At 41.9% G+C, this 27,868-nt stretch overlaps 1 protein-coding gene across 5 annotated transcripts; it reads right to left on the bottom strand.

Annotated features, from left to right (window-relative positions):
* GALNT15 (polypeptide N-acetylgalactosaminyltransferase 15) lies at window positions 1–27,784 on the bottom strand. 5 transcript variants are annotated; one of them, XR_003991681.1, is made up of 11 exons: window positions 27,696–27,784; window positions 26,224–26,748; window positions 20,128–20,294; window positions 19,219–19,423; window positions 11,529–11,696; window positions 10,830–10,947; window positions 9,857–10,051; window positions 6,093–6,224; window positions 5,480–5,550; window positions 4,480–4,620; window positions 1–3,537 (listed from the first exon to the last, which is right to left on the bottom strand). XR_003991681.1 is itself a non-coding variant. In XM_030488375.1 (11 exons), the coding sequence occupies exons 1-11, from the start codon at window positions 27,719–27,721 to the stop codon at window positions 3,391–3,393; spliced, it is 1,926 nt and encodes a 641-aa protein (XP_030344235.1). In that variant the 5' UTR covers window positions 27,722–27,784; the 3' UTR covers window positions 1–3,390. The 5 variants fall into 5 exon arrangements, 4 of the variants coding, with proteins under 4 accessions (XP_030344235.1, XP_030344244.1, XP_030344266.1 ...); XM_030488375.1 differs by having other exon boundaries at window positions 5,480–5,581; XM_030488384.1 differs by lacking the exon at window positions 27,696–27,784 and adding an exon at window positions 26,955–27,540 and having other exon boundaries at window positions 5,480–5,581.
* Window positions 27,785–27,868: the final 84 nt, after the last annotated feature.

Here is a 27,868-nt window from a genome sequence, read left to right as displayed (position 1 = left end):
TTTCACTGTGCACTGATATACTTTATTCAGGGCAGAAGTGTGCAGTTTGCATAGCTTAAAAACATAAGCCAAGTTACTAGTGTTTGCGAAACACTCCTTTTTTCACTCTCTCCCAACACATTTGTAATTTGAATCAAACTGCTGGAGATCAAATGAGATACATAGGCAGAATCTGAAAGCTCTCACTCACATGTCACCTTCCAGCTGTTATGAAAATCTAGGCTGTTACTGTCCTTGTTCTGCTTGCCTCAGCGTAGCCCCATTCCTTCCTGGGGAAATCTGTAATGAAAGCTATTGCGTTTTAGTAAGCAGACAGTATTACAGCTCTATCAGCACCTCTAAGGGAGGACTCGGAGGCACTTACATGTGAACTGGCAGATATCCTGAACATTTCTGTGCTACAGGATTTATCCTCATGGTTGCTTCCTTCCTCCTGTTCAAACTTCAGGTTAACACACGGAACATGCTGCTATTCTGTTTCTCTGCATTAGGGATGCATTCTCTGCATTAGGGATGACACCTCACCTAACAGGACAAACCCCAAACTACAGCCAATACTGATTGAATCAACTGGGTCTAGGTTTAAAAGTAAGTTGAAGATTACTTCAGGCCTTTACGTTCTTCCATTTCCAGCTAGCTGGAAGAGGAATAAACCACGCTATTTAGTAAGCGTTGTCAACTGAAAGGTAACCTGTTCTTGAATCTGACCTTTTAGCTCAGCTTCATGGGTGGGTTTGGCTCAAAGCACTAGTTATGCCTGGGTTGCCAAATTCAAAGGAAAAGCTGGAGTTACATTATAAGATGTTTACTCGTGTTATGCTGGAATTCCTTCACTCTTGCCCAAGGCTGTACTTTAGAGGCCTTCAAAGATAAAACTGCTACTTCAGTCTTGCCTGAAACATTATTTTCTTATGTTTTCCTCCTGTCAGTGGGAATTAGAAATGAAATGTTGTCCATGTCCAAATACACAGCTAAAAGTAATGCCATGTTTTGTGATGTTCAGAGCATCGCTGTCTGACAGCGTTGAGTGAAAGATGGGCAAAAATGAGGAAAACACACTAGCACCCTTAGCAGAGACACTTTGTTGAGCCCCTTGTACAACCTGTGTGAGGAGAAGAGCCTAGTTCATGGATCCAGCCATAGGGGCAAAGTGTAAATGACCACAAATTGGTACAACCAACCAATGTGTTTAAAAGGCATACAGGAATAAAATTAGGAAAAATAGGGGATACATGGGTTTCCTTTGGACTGTTTTTTTATTTTTTGGTTGGTTTTGTTTTATGTTCTGTTGTGTTGGGTTTTCTTTAATGTTTATATTAGAGGGAAGTGTGCTCCATGGTATGGCCCATGGTCCATGTCCCCTGGCTGTACCCATATGCAAACCTCCAGACCACACACCCTTCTGGCCTGTGCCCTGGAATTCGGTTCCCTTGGAAACTGAACACACATTTACACTGTTACTAAAAACAACAAGTATAATAATTAGTTTTTAAATGATACCAATCCATATATTTTCATTTTATTGTTGGAAGAGGTATTATGTAACATATCTTTCTATTGTACATTGCTATCTACAGCAAACCTTATTTTCTAGGTTTTGAGCATCATGTGAAAAAGCAGTACAAGGTGTTCACCTCTCTTAATTTTAATTCCAAACATTTCCTCTCAAAGCAAAAAATATTTTCATTCTTCTTTGTGGTATATCCCACTTGTTATCAGTGATCATATTTGTATACACATTTTTTAACGTTAAGGTAAATGCTGAAGGAATGATATTCCCAGTGTAGAGTCCAAAATAGAATAAATAATACATAATTAAAAAATCTGGCATACTTATAATTTAAAACAAAGGAATCACGTGTCATTAAAACAGCATTTCACTCAGCTTTTCTGCCATTTTAGAAGTTCTCTTACCCTCAGTTTGGGCAATGATCAGGGGTCACTTGTGTTCTGGAAGAAGTTGCTGCCATCCTTTCAGCTGAAAGTTGAAGCATTGTCAAGAATGTCACAGGAAACTTTAAAAGACACAGCAGCAAATGGTACTAGATCCTGATGCTATCGAAGAGTGAGTGGTAATTAGGGTGATTGGAGTGATGCCTGTACATGGTGTGGGATCTGTAGCACTCAAAGCAGAGATCCCACTGGGAAATGTTTTGGACACCACAACACAGAATGCTGTTCGTGTCTTCTGTCATAACCAGTTTTATATGCCTGAAACAACTTATTATGATTTAACAAGAGCAGGTGACTGGAAGGCTCTAAGCAGGATATTCTGCTGTTCTTCCTTTCTCTAACGTTCAAACAATGTGCTTTACGTTAAAAAAAAAAAACAACTCCGTGTCTTGAAAAAAAAATCTCAAAACCGAATGAAGTTTTGTTAATGATGCCCTTACCCTTTACAGTGTGAGAGACTTAACTCATGCTGCAAGCAAGTGGAAGTAGGCACCAGTATTTTCTTCTTAGGTAGCCACTCTTTCCCTTCATTTGCTGTTTTCAGCCAGCACTTCTGTCACTGTAGCCTTATAAGAGCAAATGGATGCCACTGATACTTTCCATTTCAAAATAAGTAGGGAAGTTGTTACCCTTCTTTCTAATCTAGTTCAATCATCTTCCATAGTCCACAGAAAGTTTCCTGAAGAGTTGTTCTTAAATTGCATGAAAACAAAACCAAAAAAATGCTAACATTTTAGTTTCATTCTTCCATCCAAATCAGACTGTGGACAAAGGATTTGAGGAAGGGTGTGCCAAACACCGAGGACTGTTGGTATTCCAAGTCAATTAGAGCAGTTAGTGCCTAATTAAGTGCTAATTTATGTTCTGTGCAATCTCACAGAGGGTAGAAATTTGGCTCAGGCTAGTTGGAACACAAAATTTTAGCTATTACATGTGAAAACATCTACTACTTTTGTGCATAGAAAATCTACTTTGTTTTGTGTGAGTCGAGTGCTCTGTAAAACAAGGCTAAACTCTTATCCTGGTTTGGCTGGCTTCCTCGTACAGTTTCAAAAGTTTCACAAACATTCATTTTCCTGTATCCTCACAAGTCACAGAATATGCTGAAGACGAGCTGACTGGCAGCCAATTTTCCATGTTTCCTTCAAAGGGCATGCTTAACCGTCTTCTGCAATAGCAGAGTTGAGAATCCATTGATGCTCACAGTCTCTTTATTCCCTGCTTCACAGAATAAATAGAATTTTTAGCTAGAGCTGAGTAAACAAGGAACTGGTGGCAACTATTTGAGCCAGGCTTTCGAAGGAGAGACCTTCCTAACTTCCTTGCATGCAACAGCAAACACAAACATTGTTCTTGTCCATGCAGGAAATATATCTTAAATCCCAAACAGAAGTAATGGTAGATTTTGGATACGTGACCTCCACAGAGACCTGTCAGTCACCTCTGACGTAGCATATGGGAACGTTGGAATTGCCACACCTGATTTGCATTCTTGTTACATGCAAACAAAACCAAGTCCTTCTCATCTTCACTCTTTGCTGCCTCTATGCATTTGCCAGAAAGGACGTGGACAATCATTCCATTCTACAAGATGGGAGAAGAAGGGAAAGAAAGAACACGTTAAAAATAAGGGGTTTCTAGTAAAAGCTAGGCCATGTTTCTGAAACTTTTTACATACAGTAGATCACCAGTAATGACTGGTTATTCAAATTTTTTAAAGTATTGCTCTAAACATGATCATTGAGTTTAGCTTTTAGCCCAGAGCATGGTGAGTATTCATAATTCCTTTCAAAGCTGACATAACTGGTAGGTACAGAACTCAGTAAGTCTCTTTACTATCACCATTTGTTTCCTGTGAGTACAGGTTGTCATCAGCATCAACTACAGTACTACAGACCACAGAATTTCAGAAGGACCAATGCTTCCCTTGGGAATCGAAACAAATTACAGCAGGAACTGTCCCAGAGGATTGCAGCATCCCTACAACTACGGTAATGGCTATTTTCCCAGGCTGCTCTAGGGCATGACTTTTTTCAGTCATGGAGAGGAGTCCCTGCACTGCCGAGTGAAGTCCACCAAGTAATACCAAATTCCTCTAATAGGAAGTTTGCTCGTCTCTTACAATGCAGGACATTCAATGTTCCCCTACTCCCAAAGGGCTCTCATTTGGCTGGGTTCAGGATTCCCAGACCCTTCCTCTGCCAAAAAGAAGTGGGCAAGATTTGCTATTATTTTCACAACCACTGATTCTGATTCTATTCCTATAAAGCCAGTAAGACAAACAGTTAAAACAAGGACATATGAATTTAGGTAGGATTCCTGGAATTTGTATTTTTAAACCAAATTTATTTCACATAGACTGTGCAGAGGGGCAAGAGACATCCTAAATATCCTGGCTATGAATGGTACACAAGTGAAACTTGCCCTTCAAGTATCTCATCCTTTCCCCACACATGAATCCTACCAATCACCCAGTGATCCCACAGTCCCATCAGCTGCCTTCCCCTGACAGTAGTCACTACTGACCTCCTGGACATCCCAGTGCTGGTGGCTGTTGTCTGTCTCCTTTGTACAGTTTTGAGGGATAACCTTCCCGTGTCTGACATCTAAGCAAAACAGCGGAGCAGAACCAAGCCGGATTTCCTTCATGCTGTTATATTCAAAGTGCTGGAAAAGGGAGGGTTTGTTTGAACAATAATGGAAGGAACAACCTGATTCATTTTTAAATGCTGATTCCAAAAATAATTTCCTGTACATGTTTGTTAAGATGCAACCCAAACATGAGTGATGGAGACCCAGGAGCCTTGACCCTGCAAAGCAATCCCCTCTGCTAGCTAAATCTGGTGTAATTATTTACCTAAGGTAAGGCTTTGTGGAATGTAATTATGGATAAAGTAAACCATCGTATAATAAAATTTTCCAGTTTAATAAATATTTGAACAGATGGGTGTTTCTTGCAGTGTCTGCACACATTGCAGTTAGAAATGTGCCTGTAGCTCACCCTGAGCTCTATGTAAGCAGCAGAACTTGCCTGGGACTTTGAGTAAATATCTCCTGTCAGTCTGTATTGGTTTGGATTCTCTTGGTGCATGAACTTGCAAGTCTAATGCCAACTTGGGAGTCTACATGAATTTCCCTCCTGTCTTTGACTGCAGCTTAGCCACTAAGCTAGGCACTAAGGGAGAAACCCATCCCCATTATTCTAGTATTGTTATATATATTTTTACTGCCAGACTTTCTGTTCTCCAGACACCACCAAACCTATTAACAAGTAGGCACTTAATGGTGTCTGCTGGAGCAAAGCATGGGTATCTGGCCTCAGTGACACATGGAACATTGCCATGTTTCAAATGACACTCAGCTGCAGAAGACTGAGCATCATTGCCGTAGCACATGCCTGATTTTGAACACGTCAGTATTTCCACTAATGCCAGCCCAGCCATTTTTATGTAACGGTTGGGGTTACCGTCTTCTGGATGGTTCTCTAGATCTGATACAGTGCCTATGTACTTAAAGTATACAGTACCTGGGTTAGACTGCCACTGCAAGGGGAGAGTTCAATAGAGCCTTCTGCAATGGCTCTTCCAGGTCTGTAATCTGCACAGAAGCCAACACCAGTATTGTAAAGCTGTAAGTAAAGGTTTATGCTGAAATAAAGCACAATCAGATACAAACAAAATATCCTTCAGCTAATGTTTTTGTGATTTTATCCCTTTATGATATATGGTTTTGCACATAATTCAGGATTTTTTTCTTTTCTTTCAAACTAGATCTTGCATATTGATCTTGCAAACTGATCTGATATAAAAGGCCATCTGCATGAGGCAACACAATTCATTTCCTTTACTAATGGCACCTAAGGAAACTAAGGTTAGGATCCTCTGAGCTGTGACATTGAACTGGGTTAGACAATCTGGGTTCAGCTCCTGGTTGTCTTTCAATGTTTATGTGACCAGCTGTTTGTCTCCTCTGTTCTCTTTTTTCTCCTCTTATCCTTCTTGCATTGTCTATTTGGACAATAAATGTTCCAAAGCAGGAACAGCCTCTTACTTTATGCTCACTGAGTACATGGAAGCAATACTGGGGTCTTTGAACAATGCAAACCCACTAATCATTCTTTATAGTGTATTTTCTCTTACCTTGCCAGAGAATCTTGGTGTGTCTTCAGGTTGGGAGAGCTCAGGGTACACATTTGATACAAACCACTGGAAATTTCTACAGCCCAGTCTCGTCTGTAGCTGAAGGCGCTCACTGCAGTCTGGCTTCTCTGCCTTCATGGAGAAAGCATAGGGACAACAAGGTTACTGGTATATTTGTGTTAGTGATGTTAGAAGTGAAAATGACTACATATAGAAATTATTTCTACTTTCTCTTCTATCCTGCATTTTATAGATACTGATATATATCTATCATTAGTATGCAGAAGAGGAGGACTAGCTATAGCCTTCCTCCAACTTTGTGCTAAAACAGCATTTAGTCTGGCATTATGATGGCAGTAAATGTTTCAGAAGTAGCATACACTGTGAAAATAAGTATTTCCTCTAAAAGTTATTATTATACTTCAAGATAACATAGTCACTGTCATTTTTTAAATTAAAAAATCAGGGCCAAGCTTGATATTTGTTAAACTGAAATCAGTGGAATAGCATTAGATTGTCATTCAGCATAGAATTTGCCCCATTGATTAAAATTCAATTTCCTGGCCTTTAACAGCCCAAATAACCCAGTTATTGTCAGTCCTCCATGATAAGAGGATGTAAGTGATCAGAGAATTTAACCCAAAATATAGTCTATCAATCACATCATTATCTGACAGTTACTAAATCTTGTAAGTGGATGTGTTTTGTGGCTATAAAGGCATAAAACCTCTTCTATGATTTATGTGTTTTCTTCAATTATATACACACAGTATCAGCTCTCACCCTTCCTGGTAGCAACTCTGTTCTGAAGAAAGACAAGTGCCTTCAACCCTTGGCGAAGACACAGGCATCTGCACTGCAAAGGACTGACAGTCTGAATATTTGAGGGTATTTAGCGCTGAAGATGGCTAATATTTCTGAAAAGCTCTAAGCAGGTGTCTAATCCTTCAGTTTCAGAACTACACAAAACACTTATCTAAATCTCTCAGTGCCCAAATACTAAACATATCTCACCACCCTTGAGTCTCTCTGCTCTTTCTTGCCAGATGTAGACCTCCCCCTTCACATTTCTACTTTTTAAAAATGCAGGTTTGGATTCCAGGAAACTGGTTGGATTCCTACATCAGAAATTAAAATTGGTAACATAAGCAAAGATTTGCCCATAAATAACTTGTCCTCAAACCAGCTATTTCTCTGCACCCGTAAGAAAGAAAAAAGGGCTTTGTGACATGCACTGACAAATGAAGGGCATTCAAGATCAAGGGAGAGGTATCAGTTTCTGAAGGCAGGGATCAATCATGCCATGTTTGCCAACCCCTGTAAGCTGCACCGGCGAAGCTCAACAGTTGCAATACGTTAGAGAACCTCATAGTTTAGTATCGGTCTTAGATTTAATAAACATAACAACAAGGTTCAGCAATTTAGCACCACACAAACCTGTTCCCAAGAGGTTTTCTTGGGAAAGGGAAATAGAGAAGTAAAATGCTTCCCCTAAAATGAGATATTTCTCATGAGACTGCTTTGGCTGAAGAAGGTGGTGGCAGTAAATCTCATTTTGTTGTACTAGTTACAGTCTGCATTTGATGCTGAATAAGTGGTGTAAATAATGTAAAGAAAATAATTATCAGTGTAAACCAATCTGAAAGGAAACTGCTTGTAAATGAAATAAATCAACCACCACCCAAGAAAAGGAGAAAAAGATACAGCGGCTGAAACAGAAGAAAGCTGGGAAGAGCCTTATTCATCTGCATTAACACTGATGCCACAAAAATTCTGTGCAAGATGCGATTCAGACCATAAACCAAGAAGACTTCAAAAGCAACCTAAATGGTGGTCACTAGTTGTTTTCTGCAGTGGGCTCTCGGAGATTTTTGTAGCGGCCAATAGGTGGCTCCGCTCACCCTCTCAGTGTACTAAATCCCCGCAGGGCCCATCTGCAGGGGAGCGGCAATAATGTCATGGCATGCTTGTGTCTTTTGAATAACATCTCGCTGCACTGACATACTGAAAATATTGGCTGTGAAAGAAAGCAACAAAGAAAAGGGCCTTTTATGTTATGGTATGCTGAGCACAGACATCATAAAATTGATCATTTGAATGAGCATCATACTTAGAAGTATTAAGAGTATATACTGGCTTGAATGAACTCTCAGGCAAAAGGTCATGGTGCTTACAGCTAGTCAACTGCATCAGTGGTGGCTGTAGTTTTTAGTACAGAAAATTGCTTCTGAGTTGACAAGAAAGGCCTTCAGGAAATTATTAAATGATTTAAGGGCCTAACTGCCCATCTTGAAAGACTTGGCCTAGTGTCCTCCTTCCAATTACATGGCCGTAACCCTTGTGAGTCAATTAATGAACGCCTGGCCAGTGGAGTTCAAAGAAAGAGGGAGAAGCTTTCAAAAAATATGAAAACAGAATAAAAAAAGAAATGTGATGGTCTCAGACTCTAGGATTATCATAGCGGGCTGACTTAGGCAGCCTGAGAGGCAGGTCCACTGGTGGAGTGTGAGGAGGTCAGAGTAGGTGACAGGAGAGAAGCCATGCTGACACACAGCTCTTCTCCCTACTGTAATGCAGCTCCTGTTGGTCTGGCTTTCTTAGATGATGGCCAGCAATGCAATACCTGAGGTGTGCAGGACTGAAATGCAGGAGCAAAACTGAATGGGAAACTTTGCACAGAACCTAGCCAAGCTCTGCCTAAATGTTTCAGTGGATGTTTTTTGCCTTAGAAGCATGGCATTGCTAAATGAATAGGAAGATAAATGACATGTTTTCATTCAAAACTGCCTTGTAGGAGAGGATATCATTATAAGAACAGGTACTGGAGCCAGAGAATTCCAGAGAGCTGCAGCAACATTAACAACTTAACATTATTAACAACTTACCATTAACAACATTAACCATAGCTGCATGGCTCCTAAACAAATATTCACTGGTTTGTAATACATGGGATATACAGTCCCTTGACTGACCCTTATTTGCAATGCATTATACAGTGGCTTAAAACCAAGTGTGGTCATTCTGCAGTTGTTGGTGGGTGTGCAGATGATTCAAGTGTGGCTGCATGCCAGGACTACACCACACACCTGCTTGTAAACCTGTCTTGGTGTACAGGCTACTGGGAATCCAAATCCCTGGAGGTCAGACTGCTGTCTGAGTGATGCTCCTAATGAAAAAGTAACATGTAAATAGAGGCTATGTTGAGATCAAACCTTCTCAGTTACAGACAGTTGCTTCTGGATGTCTGCCAGTTCAGGCCAAAAAAAATCACCTTTTTTGTCACTCGACCACTCAGAGATGTTCCCTTCCAGTGGGAGAGACACCACAGTTTGCCACATACCCATGAATATTACTGAATATCCTCATGAATCACATGAGGAAGACCTTCAATTATGAAGAATTAATCTTCTAGGAAGGCCCTTTTCTGCACACACTGCCACTAGCTTCCGCTTCAGATGCACTGCAACCCTCCATGTCCTATCAGTGGAAAAATAAACCAGAGCTTGCTCGCTAAGCTGAAGAAGGAGTCATTTGGAGGAATCATACTCTAAGAGATTTGATAACTTCAGCAAACAACTCCTAGGTACAAGTTTCTTTCCTTCCTGATCTGACTGCTCTTCCACTGGAAGGTTTCATACAAAGCCTATCCCCAGCACCATTCACATTGAATGTTTGCATACAGACACCCCCACCTCTATTCCAACCCCTTCACCTACCTCAACACACTCCTTTCCTCAGAAACAAACCACTACAGATGTCTTTACCTTGCTGATTAAGAAAGCCACTGTGTCATGCTTGTAGAAGTTCTCTTTAAAAGGGCCCAGCCAGGTCTCTGCTATTCGGATTTTGTTCCTCACAATGGCATCTTCGTAGGAAAAAGCAGGGGGAAAGTGATTTCGATAGACATGCCCAACTCGGGAACATGGAATAATTTCTACAGAGCCACCACACAGCCAGGTCTGAAACACAGATGAAAGCATGAGAAGAGTTTACCTTATGTAGGTTACCCGCATCTAAACAGGAGAAGCTCCTTTACTATGGACTCTGCCTCAGGAAATGCTAATCTGCACATGGCTGGAAACAGGAAGAGCATTATTATGTGCTTCTTCATACACTGTTTCCCGCAAATACAGAGACACAGAGAAGATACTGGGCAATCAGACATTCGATTTGACTGAGTGTGGCTATTTATATGCTTTTTATGTTTTTCTGTGCACAAACAGTGCAGTGTAGTGAAGAGACCGGGGACACACCTTCTTTTGTCTGGGACATTAAAGACTCTACATCCTTTGTGTCTGCAGTTTTCATTGCTTTTTAATATCAGTTACTCTTTGTATCCAGAAAAAATCAATGCAAACAATTTAATATAAACAATTTGGTATTTAAACTACAGGTTGGCAGAGAAATAAATCTACTCTCCCTTTGGTGCATGTTAAATGCCAAAAAAGACTAGGCAGCTTTCAGAAGGTGCTGAAACCGATCCTCAGGAAGATAGTGATAGCCAGTGAAGCTTCCTTTTCCTGACATAATGCTCCTAACTCAGAGCAGCTGTATATTCTTATATAGTCCTGGCAGGTCATGGAGCGTGGGGATAGATTTCTGCAAGGAAAGTATTAGTCCCATACTCCAAGATGTTCTGCATTTAACTGCTTTCATAAACTGCTGCTTGACTTTTCATTCAGGTTCCTTAAAAGCCCAATACTTACCACATCTTGGTGTTTTAATTAAGGTTCTTACCCTTATAGATAGCTCCAGATTTTCTGCTCCCCATGTGGTCATGTCAGAATCATAAGCTCCAATGTTTTGGAAGTAATGTCGATCCATGGCCACCACTGCACCAGCTACCACAGGACTCCTGTGTAGAAAAGTTTGGAAATGAATGCTTTGAGTTTTGGATAGGGAATTATGTAAAGGGTGAAAATCCCACCATTTCCATAGCAATAACATTACATCACTTGAATCTTGAATGAATTAATTATCTAACCAAAAGAAAAAACAACTGGAACCTAATTCTAGGATTCGCTTGGGGAAGGGAGACAAGAGCTGAATTATCAAATAAGGCTCAGGACAGTGGGAAATGTTACATACATACAAAACAAGAGACAAACAGATCATGATTAAGACATCTCTTTTAGCTCTGTATGACCCGTCTTTTGCTTTCCCTACAAACCTCCACAGCTTGTCTGGTCAGGTTGTATACTAGTTTTGTTGATGTGCGAAAAATATTTGTCGTGTTGAAAGGATGACTGCAACCTAGTAAGAATGATTACTAAGGGCCGCACGAAGTCAGTGTAAACCAAAAGGCTATCCCTTCAAAAAACATTAGCTGAGCATATGCAAGTAACCACGTTTCTCTCCTGTTAGCTGGAAGATGAGCCAAGTTGTACAGTTTCGCTGCTGAGCTGAGCAGAGACATATTGGCTGATGGACTGTTACCTGATAGGGCTGATGGGAGACTGTCGTACCTTCTCTTCATGCTCTGGCACTGGTTCCCAGTGAAAATTTAGTTTCCAATCAAAAACACCTCGATGCAGGCCCACTGAGTGATAGTACTGAAAAGTCTTCCAGTCTATGACATCTATGACGGGGGAGACGACACTGTTTCTGAAAAAGACAGTAGCCTTTGTTTTCAAAGCCAAAGCACAAATGAAGTTCAATACGCTATTAGTAAACGGTGGTTCTCCTCTTTGACACTGTCAAACACAAGCACTCCTCTAAATGTTGAGTGCCCTTACTTTCCCAGCTGATAGAAGTTCAGGTGCTCACTGCATGGGAATACTGAGGCTGCAGTGAGCTAAAGATCAATAATTTATTGATAACCTGTACTTGCATTGTCATATAAAGCTATTCAGGATTTTGCTATGAGTTCGCCATCAGAATTTTTATAAAGTTATTTCACACAGAGGCCCCAACCTCTGATGCTATAGGCTTTGCATGGATGCAAAATTTATAACAAAAGATAATTTTGACCTCACTTTGCAATTCTTTGATTTTCCTGTAGATACTCAACACACTTCATGAGTTTGTCACTTTAGGTCAATGAAGAGTGCACTTACCCTTATTTTGTTCTGCTGGTTGTTTTGCAAAAACATTTATCACGAAGTTAATAAACCAGTTTCTGTTCATATTTTATCACAAGCTTAAAATGCTCTTGCAAACGCACTGTCACAGTGTGGAATCTACTTTTAAGAGCTAGAACAGAGCCATTGCACCGTAAGCAGCATTACTCCAATTCATGTTCTAGAGTAAGAGTATCCATATAGGCAATCATTCTGGAGTAGCTCTTGCCCTAGAAAGTAACTTCCTGTTAAAACTGAGGGAGAGAAATTAAATGGCTGATTTTGGGGCCAAAAGTAGGAGTTTTATCTTCTCTTTGAAAGAGTTATAAGTTGGTCAGAGATCACTCTTGAGAGAAATATGCTTAAAACATAATATTATCAATAAAGGACATCTCGGGAGTCTCCAGCGAAGTTTACTCTTTGTACTTTTCCGAGGCAGAGACCAGCCAGCTGAGGAAGATGGTAGCTCCAGGTCATGTTAATGTAATCTCGGTATATCTTCTCTACCTTTACAATCACTAGAATAATGTTTTCGCAGTATCAGGGTGGGGGGAAACTCCAAACTTTGTTTTATCACAGTTACCATTTCCTGTAGAGAATTTTAAAAGCCCAAGGAGAAACAGAGGCTACTGTTAGTTAGTGAACTGTATGAGATGAACTATGCAGAGGATAGCATTAAAATGACTCAGTTATTCCTTTGTTCCTAATAAGAACAGACTATGATGAACTAAAGGCAGAAAGATTTAAAATAAAGATGTGATTATATTTCTCCATTCAGGTGTAAATCCAGCCTTTGTAATACGTAATAATAGGCACTCTTAGAAAAAAGCACTGGGTTTATAAATAGAGAAGACAATTTCATGGTCACCTGCAACATTTGTAGGCATGCACATTAAGGCAATTATTTGCTCTCATTCCCCTGCAGGACTCAAGAAGAAAAGGAAAGAAATGATAGTAAAAATAATAAAGCTGCTGTCCTCCCCTGATTCTCTTCATGATACCTGTGTGACATAGTTTGTATTCAGGACAGGAGCAACCACCTCAAACTCAAGGCGGCAGGAGCCTTCCTACTGCAAGCTGTATTTAACCTTTACTCACTAACAGCATGAAAAGAAAACTAACCAACTGCTTCTAGAAGTTACTTAAAAGGCAATGTCCTCATGGACTCGCACAAGCAGATGTTTTTTTCTGTAATATGCTGGGAAAAATCCACCTAACAAATTAAATGGTGGATTTTATATGACTAACCTTCCAAAAAAAATGAAAAGTCACTGTAATTGTAATTTCTACAGCCTGCTGCATTCTCCAGTGTATGAGTATCTGACAACTGTGTGGTTAGGAGTGTAGTTGGCATTGCGTTCTTCCCACCTCAGTTTGATGCTACTTGCTGAAATGCGTTTTATATATTGCTACTTGTTTATCCATTCTCATTCAGACAGGATTGAGGAACTAATGACCCAGGGTAGTTTATTTTACCATTTTGGAGTCAACAGGGAAATATCAGGAGGGCGTATTTGAGTGGAAGCCAGAGGAGGCAATGCAGACTAAACCATTCAAAAAACCTTGACCATGAAGACTAGACCACATGTGCATACCTGAGAGAGTTCAGGCAGAGACAATGCGGATACTCAGTTATGCTCAAACATATTCTGGATCAGATGATTCAGACATTTCAGACTATCCTATATTTTCACAGAATTTCAGCCAACCTGTCCTTCTTTTTGGATCCACCTTAAATTTGTTGCCACTATAAATCTTGAAGCTCCAATGCTTCTAGTATCAGTGCAGTTGCTCATAAAATTGTGAACTGCAGCAATAGTTCTTACTGAAACAGTAGTTTATTTTTAATACATGCTTTTGCTTTGCTTGCTGTTGGGCATTAATTCTTCAATGCCATTCAAGAAAAATACCTGCAGTGATGTAATGGATTCTGATGGCTTGGAGACCAAGCAATTATCCAAACTATCTGCAAATTATGACACAGAAAATTACAGTGTTTAAGACAGTTGAAAATAACTCACTGGACAGGTCACATTCTACCCTGGTGTGTAATGTTAGATCTTCACCTAGTATAAACTGGCCTAGCTGTGCCGAAACCAAGAGCAGCACACCTTAGTAAAACTTTAAATGTTAGGAGTGTCTTTCTGACTTGAAATAGAGGAATCTGGTAACTTTATCTTGTATGACAACTGCCCAACGTCCAATTTTAATCTTAGTCAAGCAGTGCATTACCTATCTTTTGGTATTAATGTTTTTTTCTTTTTAATAGAATATCTGTTTTCTGCATATTCAGTGATAGTTTGATGTTTGATTCTAAATGCAAATTTGCAGCAGAAGGCAATTGAAAGCTGGAAAATGTTCTTAGCTATTCTGTTTCGTTTTAACTGGGTAACTGGCAGACAGTCAGCAGCTTCTCGGCACTTTGAAATGAAACACACACTGGCAAACTACTGCTAATTTTACTCTGTGGAATCCAAGGAAAGGGAAAAACAGGAAATTCAAACACAACTATCAGCAAGGCTATGAACCATTTGACTCATTTGTGAATATTTCAAATGCTTGGAACACACATGAACTACAAAAGGTCACAATTCCATGAAAAAGAGCAACCCAAACAAGAACAATTTCCTGGTTTGGGATTTCTCAACCAAATACAATTGCAAATGAAATGTCTTCCCATGACCCTTTGCAGTCACCATGAACATTATGTTCTTTTTTATTTTTAGAATAAGTAACATGAGGGGAGGAAGATTTAATTAACACATCTGTTTTGAAGTTTTAGATACGCTGGTTTTTTGGAAGTGCTTTTTATTGATTTGTACTTTCCTTTGCTGGGAAGGGAATGGATTTTAATGTGTTTAAATCCCCCTTTAAATAGGGAGGAACAATAACAAAAAAACCCCAAACCCAAACATGAAAGTTATATATTTTCTTCAACCAGTTTCAGAGTGGATTACTTCAATATTGCCCTACAGACCAGCTCCAGACTAACACAAGGCACATGAACAGTCTCCTTGAATTGGTGGACCGCTCATATGCTAAGCACTAAACATATATTTCAGGTCTCTGCTGGGTAGACTGCTAAGGGAATGCTTTATTTAAAAAAAAAGTAATCTTTTGAGCCTGTCTTTTTTGTTAAAACATTCAAATTTGTATGGGGGTGCCAAAATCTGTAGGAGCAACCAATACCTTTTTGCACTGGACAGTCAGGGTGCTGTGCCATAGATCATGACTAAATCCTCATTGCTCCTACTTTTGGCAGTAATATTTGCTTTTGGCTTTAAATTCTTGTCTTCAGTTTCTTTATCTCAACTTCTTTAAAATAGGTCACCTACTGATCCTGATCAACTGTGAAAGATTGTAAAGAAAGAGCATATCTTCACATAATGTACCATGTAAATGCAGAACATTAATTTACTGAATTTGAAATGAGTGTTATTGGCAAATGGAGCATATAAAAGGATCAGGCAAAAGGAGTCGTCCCAGGAAACAGGCTGTTAGATGTGAGTATATGGAAGGTTTTCAAAACAAGAATAGCATGGAAGCGCATGCTCAGATGCTGGGGATCTGCGGGCTCTGGATATCACGCTTCCCTGAACCTGAGAGAAGGTAAAAAACAGATGGCTCAGGTATTTGGTAGCTCAAAAAGCTGGGGTTTGGGCCACTGAGAAGTGGAGAATCAGATAAAAATAGATGAAGGAGCTTTTCAACTTTAGTGCAAAATATTTCCCTTCTCTCTCATGTATTACTATAAAACTAGAAGCACACAGACATTTTCTGGATAGAAGAACTCCTGTATCTACAAGTAGAGGCTCCAATTCACTCCTGAATGGGAGCAAACATTGGGAGTGGATGGGAGTAGAATGGGACCATCCAAAGGGAGTGGATAACATACCATTCCACTGCAATATTAATTTCTTACTCTGTTTAACAGCATTTTCATTAAAAATTAGTTACTTAAAATCACAGTCCTAAGTTGAGGCCTTTGAATTTTAGGAACTAGATAGGCTTCTTTGAATAGTATCACAGGCTGCTGTTTCCTAATGTATTATTTGAACTGTGGTATAGGCAGTGCACCAACATAGTGGAAAACAGCCCTTGCAATAAGGAGCAAGGGGAGCAAGGAGAAAGGGGAAAGATCCTAAGGGCAAGCTATCCCTCTGTAAGCCACCCCTCTGCAAGCCACCCCTCTGCCACAGTTATGGTGCCCATGCCTTCTTTAGAGGTGGAATTCCTTATCAAGAATATAATCAAGGCTCATCTTGCTTTCATGCAGTATTCTCAGGAACCACACTTGGGATGTTTTTTTAAAAAGTCATCCTGCTTCAGTTCTTAGTACTTCTTAGTAGAACTACTGACATGATGGTCACTGTTTTTGGTTAAAGGAAGACTCTTTTAAAGGCTTCATAGCACAGTTCATTATATGCCCCCTCTGCCTTTCACTGCCTTTGGACCGAATACAAAATAGCAGCTGTCTCCTGCAGTCTCCTGGAAAAGGCAAACCTCTTGAAAGATGGCTGTAATAATGGCACAGCTGCACTACTAGGCACCGTGCTACTCACCTGGAATTAGCCTGGAACACAAACAGTTGTCAAATGAAATGATCTATGGGGCATCTCATCGAGTTTTCTAATGTTGTCCAGGTATCTACAGAATTCATCCTTGAACAATCAAAATGTCACGGGAAGCTACACAGACCGTTGAACCGTTCTCTAGGCAATATACTAAGCTCACGCACAGCTTCTCAGTCAATTTATTAGGTATGCTTCACAGAAACAGTCCCAGTCAACGTGCCCATATACGCATGAGTAATGATTTTAGAAAGACTTAATACTTTTCTGAAAATAATTTTGATTGGGTTAGTGAATAAAGCCATCACACAGGGGGGTGAAATGTCAAATATCTGCAAAACATTTCCATACCTGTAAAATTGGGATAATTTTTCTCATGTTTATCCTATCTGTTATTACCACAGTCTACTAAGAACTGCGGGTATCTCTGGTTTTGTATGTTCAGCTCACTGTGAGGTCTCAGTTTGGGTAAGGATCTCTCAGCATCTCTAAAAGACAGGTCACAGTAGTAGTTGTAGATCTGATCAGAAGTCTAGAAAATTAGGCTTAATCACAATTTTCAAAGTTAAAATCTCCCTCCAGCTCGGTTAAGCTGCTGCAAAGGTTTGAGCTTTGGAAAGGCTGTATTTTTCCTTGCCAGCAAACAACTCACCCACTCTCGGTGATTAAGTGTTTTCCCATCCTGTCTCTTCAGCAAAAATGCGTGAGTAGGAGCTTGACTGGTACATTAAGAAGAGGAAAGATGGATATTTCTCCAGTCACTGGAAGCTTTTTTTTCACTGTGCTTGCCTCATTTAGGTAGTCTCAGGGAGTGCACATGATCCAATTTAATAGCTCCTCAACTGCTAAATGAGGCCAGGTTGACTATGCTAATGCTTTACATTTCCATAGTGATCTCCATGCAAGCATTACAAGCAATTTAAGAAAAGTCACGAATTAACTTCCTTATCAGGTCAGCGTTATTATCACCATTCTTCAGCTGGGGAAACAGGGACAGCGAAGGAAAGTGATTGCCAGATGCCTTTGAGCATGTCTTCCCTGTGCACTGGAGAATGGCACAGGTTCTCCACACTAGCAGTGACAAAGTTCCAGGCTCAGACACAGTGACTGATACAGCATACAGAAAGGGATGGCTTAGTCCATACTATTAACTAAACGCTCTTCTATCTTTGCTCCATTAATCCAATTAGCCGTTAACTCAGTGTTAAATTCTGCCCTCCTGGAAGAATGAATGAGCATATGGGCCCTATAGAGCAAGAGAATCCCTTTCTCATGAAATCTCAGAGCAATAGTAGGCTTGGTGGCTTTGCATTCCCTCAAAAGGGATAATTTTTGACAGTGAATCACCACACTTGTGGTGGGGTCCTAACTTTCTATAACCCTCTTAATTTCAGTAATACAACCTTGAATAAGGACATTTGATACAGATAAGAGTTTTGCATGAACATCAACAATAGACTATAGCTCAAGGCAGAAGAATCATGAAGCATAGTCGTAATAAGCCATCTAATAAGTCAGCAGACAAAAAACCAATCTGCTTTTCCAAGGAGGACCTTTTACGAAAGAATATTCCTGACATCCTAGGGCAGCATTACTCTTGCTTTCAGTATTATTACTGTTTTTATCCAAATTATAATTTCTAAAAAACTCCTGTTAATTCTCTTATAAGCAAACATAATCAGCCATGAAAGCAGCTTGTTCCAGCATCTGGGAAGAGCCTGTGGAGGTCTTTAGTATGACTATTTAACAGTCTGGTCAGAGTTTTAAAGGTTGAGGTTTTTTAATTTTACTCTCTCTAGCAATTCATTTTTTTCCAAATGGCTTATAGGTAATGATAGAGATGTTAATGTAAAATTTTTTCTCTCTCAGAAAAGCCCATTTAATGAAGGATTTACTGCTATGTAATTCTTGAAGCATTTGCAGTGATTTAATCTCTTTGAAAGACTTGGGAACTGCATAGATGAGCTCAACTGTACCTTAAAGAGCAGGGCCAAGCACCAACCTAAACATGAAAAACTCAGAAAATATGAATCTGTATCTTCACAGACAGCACAGGTGACATTGATATGTAGCCAAACTGGCTCAGGAGGACAAAGCATTTCATCCCTGATTTCATCACTGAGACAGCTAAAAAGTAAAAATAATGAAGTCTTGCAGTAGTTTCTCTGGTGGCTGTTTGCCAATTTGCAAACAGCTTGAGACTGCAACCTTTTTAATTCAGACCACCAGAAAGCATTCTTATAGTTCTAAATGGTTACAAACTCTGACAGTTTAGTGATGCTGGGTGTGAAGTGAGGGTTATCAGCTGTGCGACCTACCCTGCTTCCCACGCATCAGAGTGATGCTTGTGGTGATAAGGTAGAAAATAAAAGCGATGTGACCAGAAGGAAGAAGGTAACCCAGAGAGGATTAAAAAAATACCCAAAGCTTCCCAAGTACATCTCTTTCAGCAGAAATTGGCATATGAAGAAGCTCCAAGGTCAGGAGGATATTTACCGGTTGCTGGACAGCCTGGCTAGGAGGGGTTCCAGCCAGCCCTTCTGACACTCGCAGTGTGAATCCATGAAGATGAGCACATCCCCTGTTGCCCGTGCAGCTCCTAGCATCCGACCTCGAATGACTCCAAGCCTCTTGTTGCTCCGGATAAGTTTCACACCATCCAGCTTAGAAATGTATTCACTCAGAGCTGATTTCAGGGGCCCTGTCAGAAACAGAATGGTCACTGAAATGTTTTAGCTTTGATTCAAGCTGTTACAGAAAAGCAAATTAGTAGGAGATGCTACTTCTTGCCGGTAAAATGCTTTGGGGGCATTTGTTTTACATGGCCAAGCAGGCCAGGTTCCAAATATTCTCATAGCAGCAAAATGCCAAAGTAGAGACTAATGGAAACTGAGATTCACTAGGTATGAAGCTATTCCTGTGCGAAACTTTACAGCCTCCTCTCCTGTTTTCAGCAATAGGTGGATGTTCTCATAATCTCATAAAAGGCACAGATCAGAATGAGACACCACAGGTGTTTGGCTTTCCCAGGCTCTTGGATTGCTTCAGCAATGTGGAGTTTTCCACTCTATGATTCAGCCAAAGTCCAAGTCTGGAAATTATGACAGCAGATCTGGTCCAGTGGGAAGACTAAAATTTGCATACTATGACTTTATTTTAAAGTCAAAACGTTCAGGGTGATTGGAAATGATGGGGGAAAAAAGAGAAATGTATTTACAAATTGAAAAGCTAAGCTGAATTCTAGGGATGGAAGAGTGAAACCTGGCAGCCAGCTCAGGGCTCTGCTTAGCTCTCTTCCTGAGGGTCCTCTTTTCCTTCTACTCTCCTCATGCACTTCTTGGAGGAGGACAGTTTCTTCCCTGAAGCTTTGGAAAAAGAGCTCACATACAGAGAAATGGGGGATACCTTGCTGGCTGAGATCATCAACCAGGATGATATCCTTGAGGGAGGCTTTTGGGGCTGTGTCCATAATGCTGTGCACGGTTCTCAGCAGAGTAGACCAGGCTTCATCATGGAAACAAATGATGACACTGGCAGTAGGCAGACTGGAGTCGTATTCTTGCTGTAGGCACCTGCACAGGATCAGATGAAGGAGACGCTGGAAACACTGGTACAACTGGGTACTTTTTTCTCAGAGCAAAGTTGAAAGCTATACCAAAACCTTCAAGGATGGAAACCAGTTTAAAGATCTCAGGTAACTTGTAATGAAAAAAAGGGAGTATTAAGGTGTCCAAGACTGGAATATAAAGTGAAAATACGGGAATGACACTGTAAAAATTAAAATACAAAAAAGAGGAAAGTTTTACTGTGTTCTGGGATACTTTCTTCTGCTCTGACTGCCTCAAAACACAGAGGTCAAACAGTAATGGTCCAGAAGGCAAAGGAAAACCGAAAAGGTAATTAGACAAAGCAGAGAAGGAGATAAAGCAGGTCAGTCAGCCTCTACCGATTTCCACATTTTCTCAAGTAACAGAGAAAATAGCAAACTGAAATGCAGTACCTTTAAGACTAACAAGTAAAATAATTCATCTGCACAACAGATCAGTATACCTGTGCACTGCCTGACCATGATCCTAGTGGAGGAAACCAATATCTCAGTCCTGTACAGGAAAGAAATGGATCCTTACATGGGCAATGAAAACCAATACAGATACATTTAAGATATATTTAAGACAGTAAATATATTATTAAATTTGTACACGTTGCTTTTTCTGATGAATCACTGATGAATGAGGCTCCAGCTGGGCAGATTCTTTCTGTGCCATATTCTGCTACTTACAACTTCAGGTACAGACACAATCTACTGCAAGACACCCGGTTTCATGGGTCACTCCCTGAATGGCGTTCCTAGCGATGCTCCAGAATGCCAGCTGGGGCCCAGGGCTCCTCATTTTTCTATAGGGCCAAGATTTCACCCATGACATTGAAGCAACTTCCATCAATGTTACTGTGAATCAGATGTTGCTTTGACAGCTCAAGCATTTAAGACTGAAAAACACTCCCTATTCACCCTCACAGTATATGAAAATTATAAACCCTCATCAAACAGTGAGTGTTTCATTAATGTAAGTAAAGGATCTACAAATCGCATTCACAACAAAAAGTGTTTTCTGATGTACCAGCCTTGGTTCAGAGGCACCAGACACACTATACTGGCATAAGGATGCACATTTTCCAGTAAAGGCCTTCAAATGCCCATTGTGGAGATGCAGAGAATGTGCATCTGTATCTGCTTTGCTCACATTAGAAAACACATTTTAAAATCTTTTCATTTCCTGAGTAGCAGTTATTCTGTTTCCTAACTCGCTTAACCTCTAGCAGCAAGAGCTTCTTCGAGGAATTACAGAATTGGCTGAATGTGGCCCATTGCTATTTCAGCATTTTTGTACTGCCAAGCAAATCCTCATACAGCTTTTACAGTGGTTGTTAAACAATTAGCTACTCAGCAGAAGCTCATGTAAGGGATATAATTTTACTATTTCTATGTTTATTACCATTTTACTTAGTGCTTCTATTCATAGACTGAGGCCCTATGATGCTAGACGCTATCCAGGACACAAAGCTGCTTATCATTTAAAGGAAACCATAGGTGAATGATTTAATAACAAATAAAAATAAATGAATACTATAGGTAAACCATAGGAATATCAATTTTAAATGAGCACAGTTATAATAATTTATTATAGTTTATAATATTTCACATTGATACCTTTTTGCATAAAGAGAGATTTTCTTGATGATTTTTACATTGCAATGAATCCATGTTGTCCTTGGTTTACTGATTTTCTGTAATCAGCAAAGCTGTTATTTCACAATTTCATATGGGGTAATTGTTTCCATTTTCAGCAGGATGGAGAAGAGAATACTTTCATGACTTGGAAGTATTTGTATTTTCAGGCAGAAGAATCCAGAGGAAATTAAGAAAAGTGAAGATCTGGTGCAGTCCTTTTACTACCAGGCAGCTTACAACCAGGACTATTCAGTACAGCTATTAAGCACCTATATTTTCCACCATAATGCTACAATGCCTTTTTGCTTGTACTTTGGTTATGGCAAGAAAATCAGGCTGTTGTGGAATCTTAATTGGAAAAGAATTGAAAATAACTGTACTTGAATACATAACCTAGGTTGTGAGTGTTTAGTTGCCATGGAGATTGGCAAAGACTTGCAATAGAGATATCTAATCTTCAGAAAAATGCAAAAGGGTACTGGTATACAGAAATACATTCCCTGTAATTTGAAGCGGTTTCATAGACTGTCCATCATAAGTTGGCATTTCAAAAAGTCAAGGCTGTGACTGACAGGAGACATAGTGATTTAATCCAGTTTGTGAAAAATAAGGAATTGTCACATGCCGCAATGAACAGGAGAGCAATTCTGACACAGCGAAGGCACTGCCAACTGCAACTCCCACTCACCTTCAGGAAAATGTCTCGTTGAGATTCAGCTCCCAACAGCACTCAAGTGGAAGCTATGCTTTTGTAATGAAACTCAAAACCTTTTTAGATACATTGTGAGTTTGTCTTTGCGTGGATATGTTTGACACTCAAGCCCAAGTGAGGAGAACAGATCTTTGTTTCTCAGGCAGAACCTCCATCATAGAAGTCACATGGCAGGCCTGATTTGAGTCCACTGTTACAAGAGGGTGTCAGCAGCAGCTGGACCGATTGATAGCAGCACAAAGCACTCTGAGGGATGAAGGTACTTCTGAGGATGACCCTCAGTGTAGAAGAACAACTTTCTAATACAACTGGACAAGTTATTAAGCTGCTTCACCCAGAAATCCTGTCTGTGTCAAAACTAGTACTCAAAGTAAATGTGGAAAAACAAGGCACCTGATTCATTTGTCAGGGGATGTTTTACTTTGAGATCAGTAGGAGTGCTGGAAGAGACCGTTTTATGCATCTACTTTCTGAGAAGTAGCATAAAACATTCACCTGGAAAGGCATGCAAAGAGAAGTGGGTTATGTTAGATGCTGGGGTCAGGTGAGAGAGGTATAAGTAGCACTTTCCAGGTGAGGATATTTGTTCGTGGGCTGTCAATTTCAAGTGAAATGAGACTCATTCCATGGAGCTAACTCACTGAAATGCTTCTAACTGGTTGGGTTCTCTCTGACTAAGTAATATCAGACGTTATTAGGAACAGCATGATTCAATCAGAATAGAGTAATAATAGACAATCTGATTCATCACCGGTTTGCTCTCATTTTACACTGCTATAAAACTTTTGTGATGTAGTTGTGAGTTAGACACAACTCACCCCCCCAAATAAATTATCGCTAAAAAATATCGTTGCGGTTTGTGTGTTGTGCCATGAAGGACAGCACTGGCTTAGAGTCTGCTGCAGGTTTATGATCTGGATTTAGATCTGAACAACTGCAAAGCCCAGATCAACCTGGGCTGCATATGCTGTGGTGTTGATAGCTCTTTGGTCTGTAACTAGTCAGACAGGAAAAGCCATCCAAGAGACCATGCCTTAAATCTCACCAAGAGTAGAATTAACTAAACCTGTCTCTTGTTGGATGGCCTGTCAGCTGCCAAAGTAAAACTGGTTTTTGGCTCACATCACAGGCAGGGTCATCATTCCTCCTTTGAACATCACATAGTTCAAAGAGTTGCCAGTGAAGCATGGTGAAAAAGAACTGAAATTATTCAGCATTTCATTATTCAAAGGAATTACCCAAATTAGCACTGAACCTAATCAGCAAGCATGGAAAACAGTTTCATTTCTCTTTCCTTAAGATTATCCCCTTAAATCAGAGACACCAGGTGTCTTTAAACATGTGAAAATGACCACTAGAAAAATTATTATTATATACACTCTGTGTCTTAACTTCTAAGTTTTCTGATGCATCTTTCCACTGGAGGAAAGCTACAATAGCTTTTGTTACAGTAGGCAAGCGAAAAAGATTGCCACTGACATCCCTTTCCTTCTCCATAGGCATACCTCAGCCCATCTGTAAGAGGTGTGATGAATGGCCCCTCCTGAGCAGTTGGAATAACCGGGTCCCAAGTCTCCAGGTTTCAAATATAACACATAGGGTTCAAATGTAACATGTGGGGCTTCACATGCAACACTTGTTTGTTGTGGCCTTACAGCCTGGCTGCTGCTAGCCACAGTGGTGTTGGCAGGTCTGGTCAGACACACCAATCTCCACCTTGCTTCCTCCCAGGAGTTTCCTTTCAGTGTTTGTCGGGTCACTTGTTATACTGCAAAAGCTGAAAGCCCCAGCTACTGACTCGTCATCAGCCCGTAAGCCCAGGGACCCCACAGCCCTGGCAGGGGCCCACTATGAGGAGATCGCTTGAGCGTTAGAACGAGTCGTAGCAGTGGGAAGCGGAGGGGTGGCCACTCGCAGTGTAGCATTGAGTGCCTGGGCAGAGCAGGGCTGGGGACAGCACAGCTACTGAGCCTGTGAAGCTATTCCCAACCAGCTGCACCACGGCACTGATAGCAGGAGTGAAGCATGAGTGCTCCAAGAACAAACACTTTGTAGTGCTCCGTGTAATGCTTTGCCTGTGACACTGCAAGACCTAGATCATTGATCCTAAAATGACAGAAAGGACACGAATGGCAGTTCCTCCATCTCAGACACGAATGCTTGCTACAGCTGTGCTCCACAAGGATCAGCTAAGCAGGTCGAGGGATGTGATCCTACCCCTCTACTCAGCCCTGGTGAGGTCACATCTGGAGTACTGTGTCCAGTTCTGTGTTCCTTGGTACAAGAAAGACAAGGAGCTACTGGAGAGGGTCCAGCGGAGGCCACAAGAGTGATCAGTGGTCTGGAGCATCTCTCTTATGAAGAGAGATTGTGGGAGCTGAGCCTGTTTAGCCTAGAGAAGAGGAAACTGAGAGGGGATCTCATTAATGCATAGAAATATCTCAAAGATAGGTACTAGGAGAATGGTGCCAGACTCTTTCAGTAGTGCCCAGCGACAGGACAAGGAGCAATGGCCATAAACTAAAATACAAGAAGTTTCACCTCAACATGAGGAAGAACTTTATGTTGAGTGTGGCAGAGCACTGGAACAGCTGCCCAGGGGGGTTGTGGAGTCTCCCTCTGTGGAGACATTCAAAACCCGCCAGGACACGTTCCTGTGCAACCTGCTCTGGGTGGCCCTGCCTTGGCAGGGGGTTGGACTGGATGATCTCCAGTGTCCTTTCCAGCCCTAATGGTCCTGTGATTCCGTGAGTCCCCCCGCTGCAGAGCGGGCCAGGGACCTGGCCGAACCGGGCAGCCGCCTTTCCTGCTTGACAACCCCGCACGCCCAAGCCGTTCGCCGTCCCCAGCCCCAGCAGACAGGCAGGCAGACAACGCCGAGGACCCGCGGGTCCCGCGGCACACAGAGCGCTCCCCTGCCCGCACCTGCTGCGGCGGAGGGCGTCCCGCCCGCGGCCACCGGCAGGGGGCACTGCCGCCCGCCCTCCCGCCCTCAGGGCGCCGCGTCGCCGTGGTGACGGGCCGGGCCGGGTCGTGCCGGGCCCAGCCGCCCGGTGCCCGGTGCCCGCGGGGAGGGGTGCGGGAGGCGCAGGTACCGCAGCCCTCAGCCGGGCGCACTGCCCTCGTTCGTACCCTCCTTTCTGACCCAGCGCCCCCGGGAAGCCGTAGCTGCCGTCACCCCCGTCCCGGTCCCCCTGCGCTGTTGCCGGCAGTCGGCTCCTGGAAGCACCACCGGTGTGCCGTGCGGGCTCCGGCAGCACCTGCCGCCGCCCCGGGCAGCGCGGGGGCTGTGTGCCAGCGCCGCGGCTGGGCAGCCGGGACCCGGCTGGGGCCTCTCGGGCTGCCGCCGGGTGCGGGGCCGGGGAGGCGGAGGGAGGCTGGGAGCACCCCTGGGTGTGGGGAACCGGGAGTGCTCCTCACACAGCGCCGGGAAAGGGTTAGCCGGAGCGGAGCGGAGAGTTGGATAGGAAAGACGCGGGGCTGGGAAGGGGAGAGGTTCAGGGGGACGGCGACAAGAGACAAGTTTTCTCTCAGAAATGAAATAGGCTGTTTTACTTACAACGGGTGTCGTACCTCAGGCAGCTCCCTGCGCAGAGAGATCCGCTCACTGAGCGCTTCGTTAAAGCCATGGGTGTCCAGGCCGAGCTCCCCCGCAGCCTGCAGAGGAAGGGGCAGGAGCTGGGACTCGGGGTCTCCCTCTGCCTTCCCCTCCGGCCGCCTGCTCTGCTGCTTCACCACTCGATAGCCCTTCCTGGCCTTGCTGTGGTTCTTCTTGCCGGTGGGCGACACGACGGCCACGATCAACTCGTCCTCCCGCAGGGAGATGAAAGGTGACAGCCCATCCAAAGGGTAATACTGCTGGCTCTCCTCCTGGGTCTCCAGCATCTCTTGGGTCTCCGCAAAGTCCACCTGATACCTTTCCCGGGGGTTGAACTCCACAGGCTGGAAAGTCCCTTCCTTGCTCTGGTTGCTGGGTGGTGGATTCAGCGTTGTAACCATCAGGAGCAAAAAGCCCAGCATCAGCAACAACAAGAGAAACTGCAGCTTACGTGATCCATATCTGCACTTCTTCCTCAAGAACATACTGTTGGTGACAAAATGATACAGATGGTCATGTTAAATATTACTCAGATCTTCCTCAGACTCTGGTCCTCGGGTTGCAGCAAAGCCCTGGTTTTCACTATCTGCCAAGAGGATTTTTTTGCTCCCCTCACATTTCACTGATGCCGTTTCATGCTTTCCTCTCTATTTACAGACAAAATATAACATTCTTATTAATATTGCACTTACTGTAATAAAACGTAGCATGGATCCAGGGAGAAAAAGTAGATCCTTTATGATACAGAGTCCCAGCTTAGTTAGGAAAGCACATGTTTATCTGACGAAAAGAGTAAGTAAAGTTTGGATTTTTTTTTTTTCCCTTTATAAATTCTAAGTTAAAAGAAATTCCATTTTTTATAGTTTCCTTCCAGAGTAGATCCTGTTTCTTCAAAGTTTTCAGTGGCTGCCTGGATTGAAGCTCCTTATCTCTGAAAGCAGATCTGACAGCTCTCCCCCGTTCAGAGGCTTCAAGTTAACTGTGATCAACAGATGAGAACTAGTCGGTCCCTGACTTTGTTTCACACATAACTGCGGCACTCAGTCAGGAAGCACTTTGCCAGACATAATACAGAGCAATGTGTGCGTCTTTCTCTTGGTCCTAATGCCCTCACTGTTCTTGTTCTAACAAACCTAAACTTTGCAAAAGCTGTAAGAGGTGAAATATAAGAAGAAAAATGCTGTATTAAAACAGAAATCAAGGCAAACCACGAATCACTCTGCTTCTGAATAGCCGTATTAAGCTAAGAAAGCTAAGAGCAAGAAGCAAGAATTTTATAAACTGAACAAAAGATGGAGAGCACATGATTTATTTAAGGTTAGATTTATTCATATGGTAATGTGCTAGCTGGAGTATATGAGTACATTTCATATTCACTAAATATTTACAGCTGTAAGGATTTTAGCACTGACGTAAGAATGCCAAATTATCACCTGGCAGACTGAAGTTGTCTCCTCATCCATAAATTTGGTATTGCAGGGCAAGCAGCACTTCAAGGTTTTGTTAGTCCAGGAATAACATGTAGAAAGCCTGGGCTGGAACAACAACTACTGACACTGAAAGAAAACAGCAACTTCTGCGATTAAAAGGGGAGCTCAGTCTCTGA

This window comes from Strigops habroptila, chromosome 1 (assembly GCF_004027225.2).
Source record: "Strigops habroptila isolate Jane chromosome 1, bStrHab1.2.pri, whole genome shotgun sequence".
Classification (NCBI taxonomy): domain Eukaryota; kingdom Metazoa; phylum Chordata; class Aves; order Psittaciformes; family Psittacidae; genus Strigops; species Strigops habroptila.
The sequence above is the reverse complement of the archived record's forward strand: the minus strand, read 5'-3'. Positions and strand labels throughout refer to the sequence as shown.

Coding starts and splice junctions, on each gene's coding strand:
- GALNT15 (XM_030488375.1), bottom strand. CDS start 27,721: ATGAGGAGACAACTTCAGTCTGCCAG. Junction 26,749..27,695: donor AGACAACTTCAGTCTGCCAG/GTGATAATTTGG, acceptor TGTCACCAACAG/TATGTTCTTGAGGAAGAAGT. Junction 20,295..26,223: donor CCTGAGGTACGACACCCGTT/GTAAGTAAAACA, acceptor GATCCTGTGCAG/GTGCCTACAGCAAGAATACG.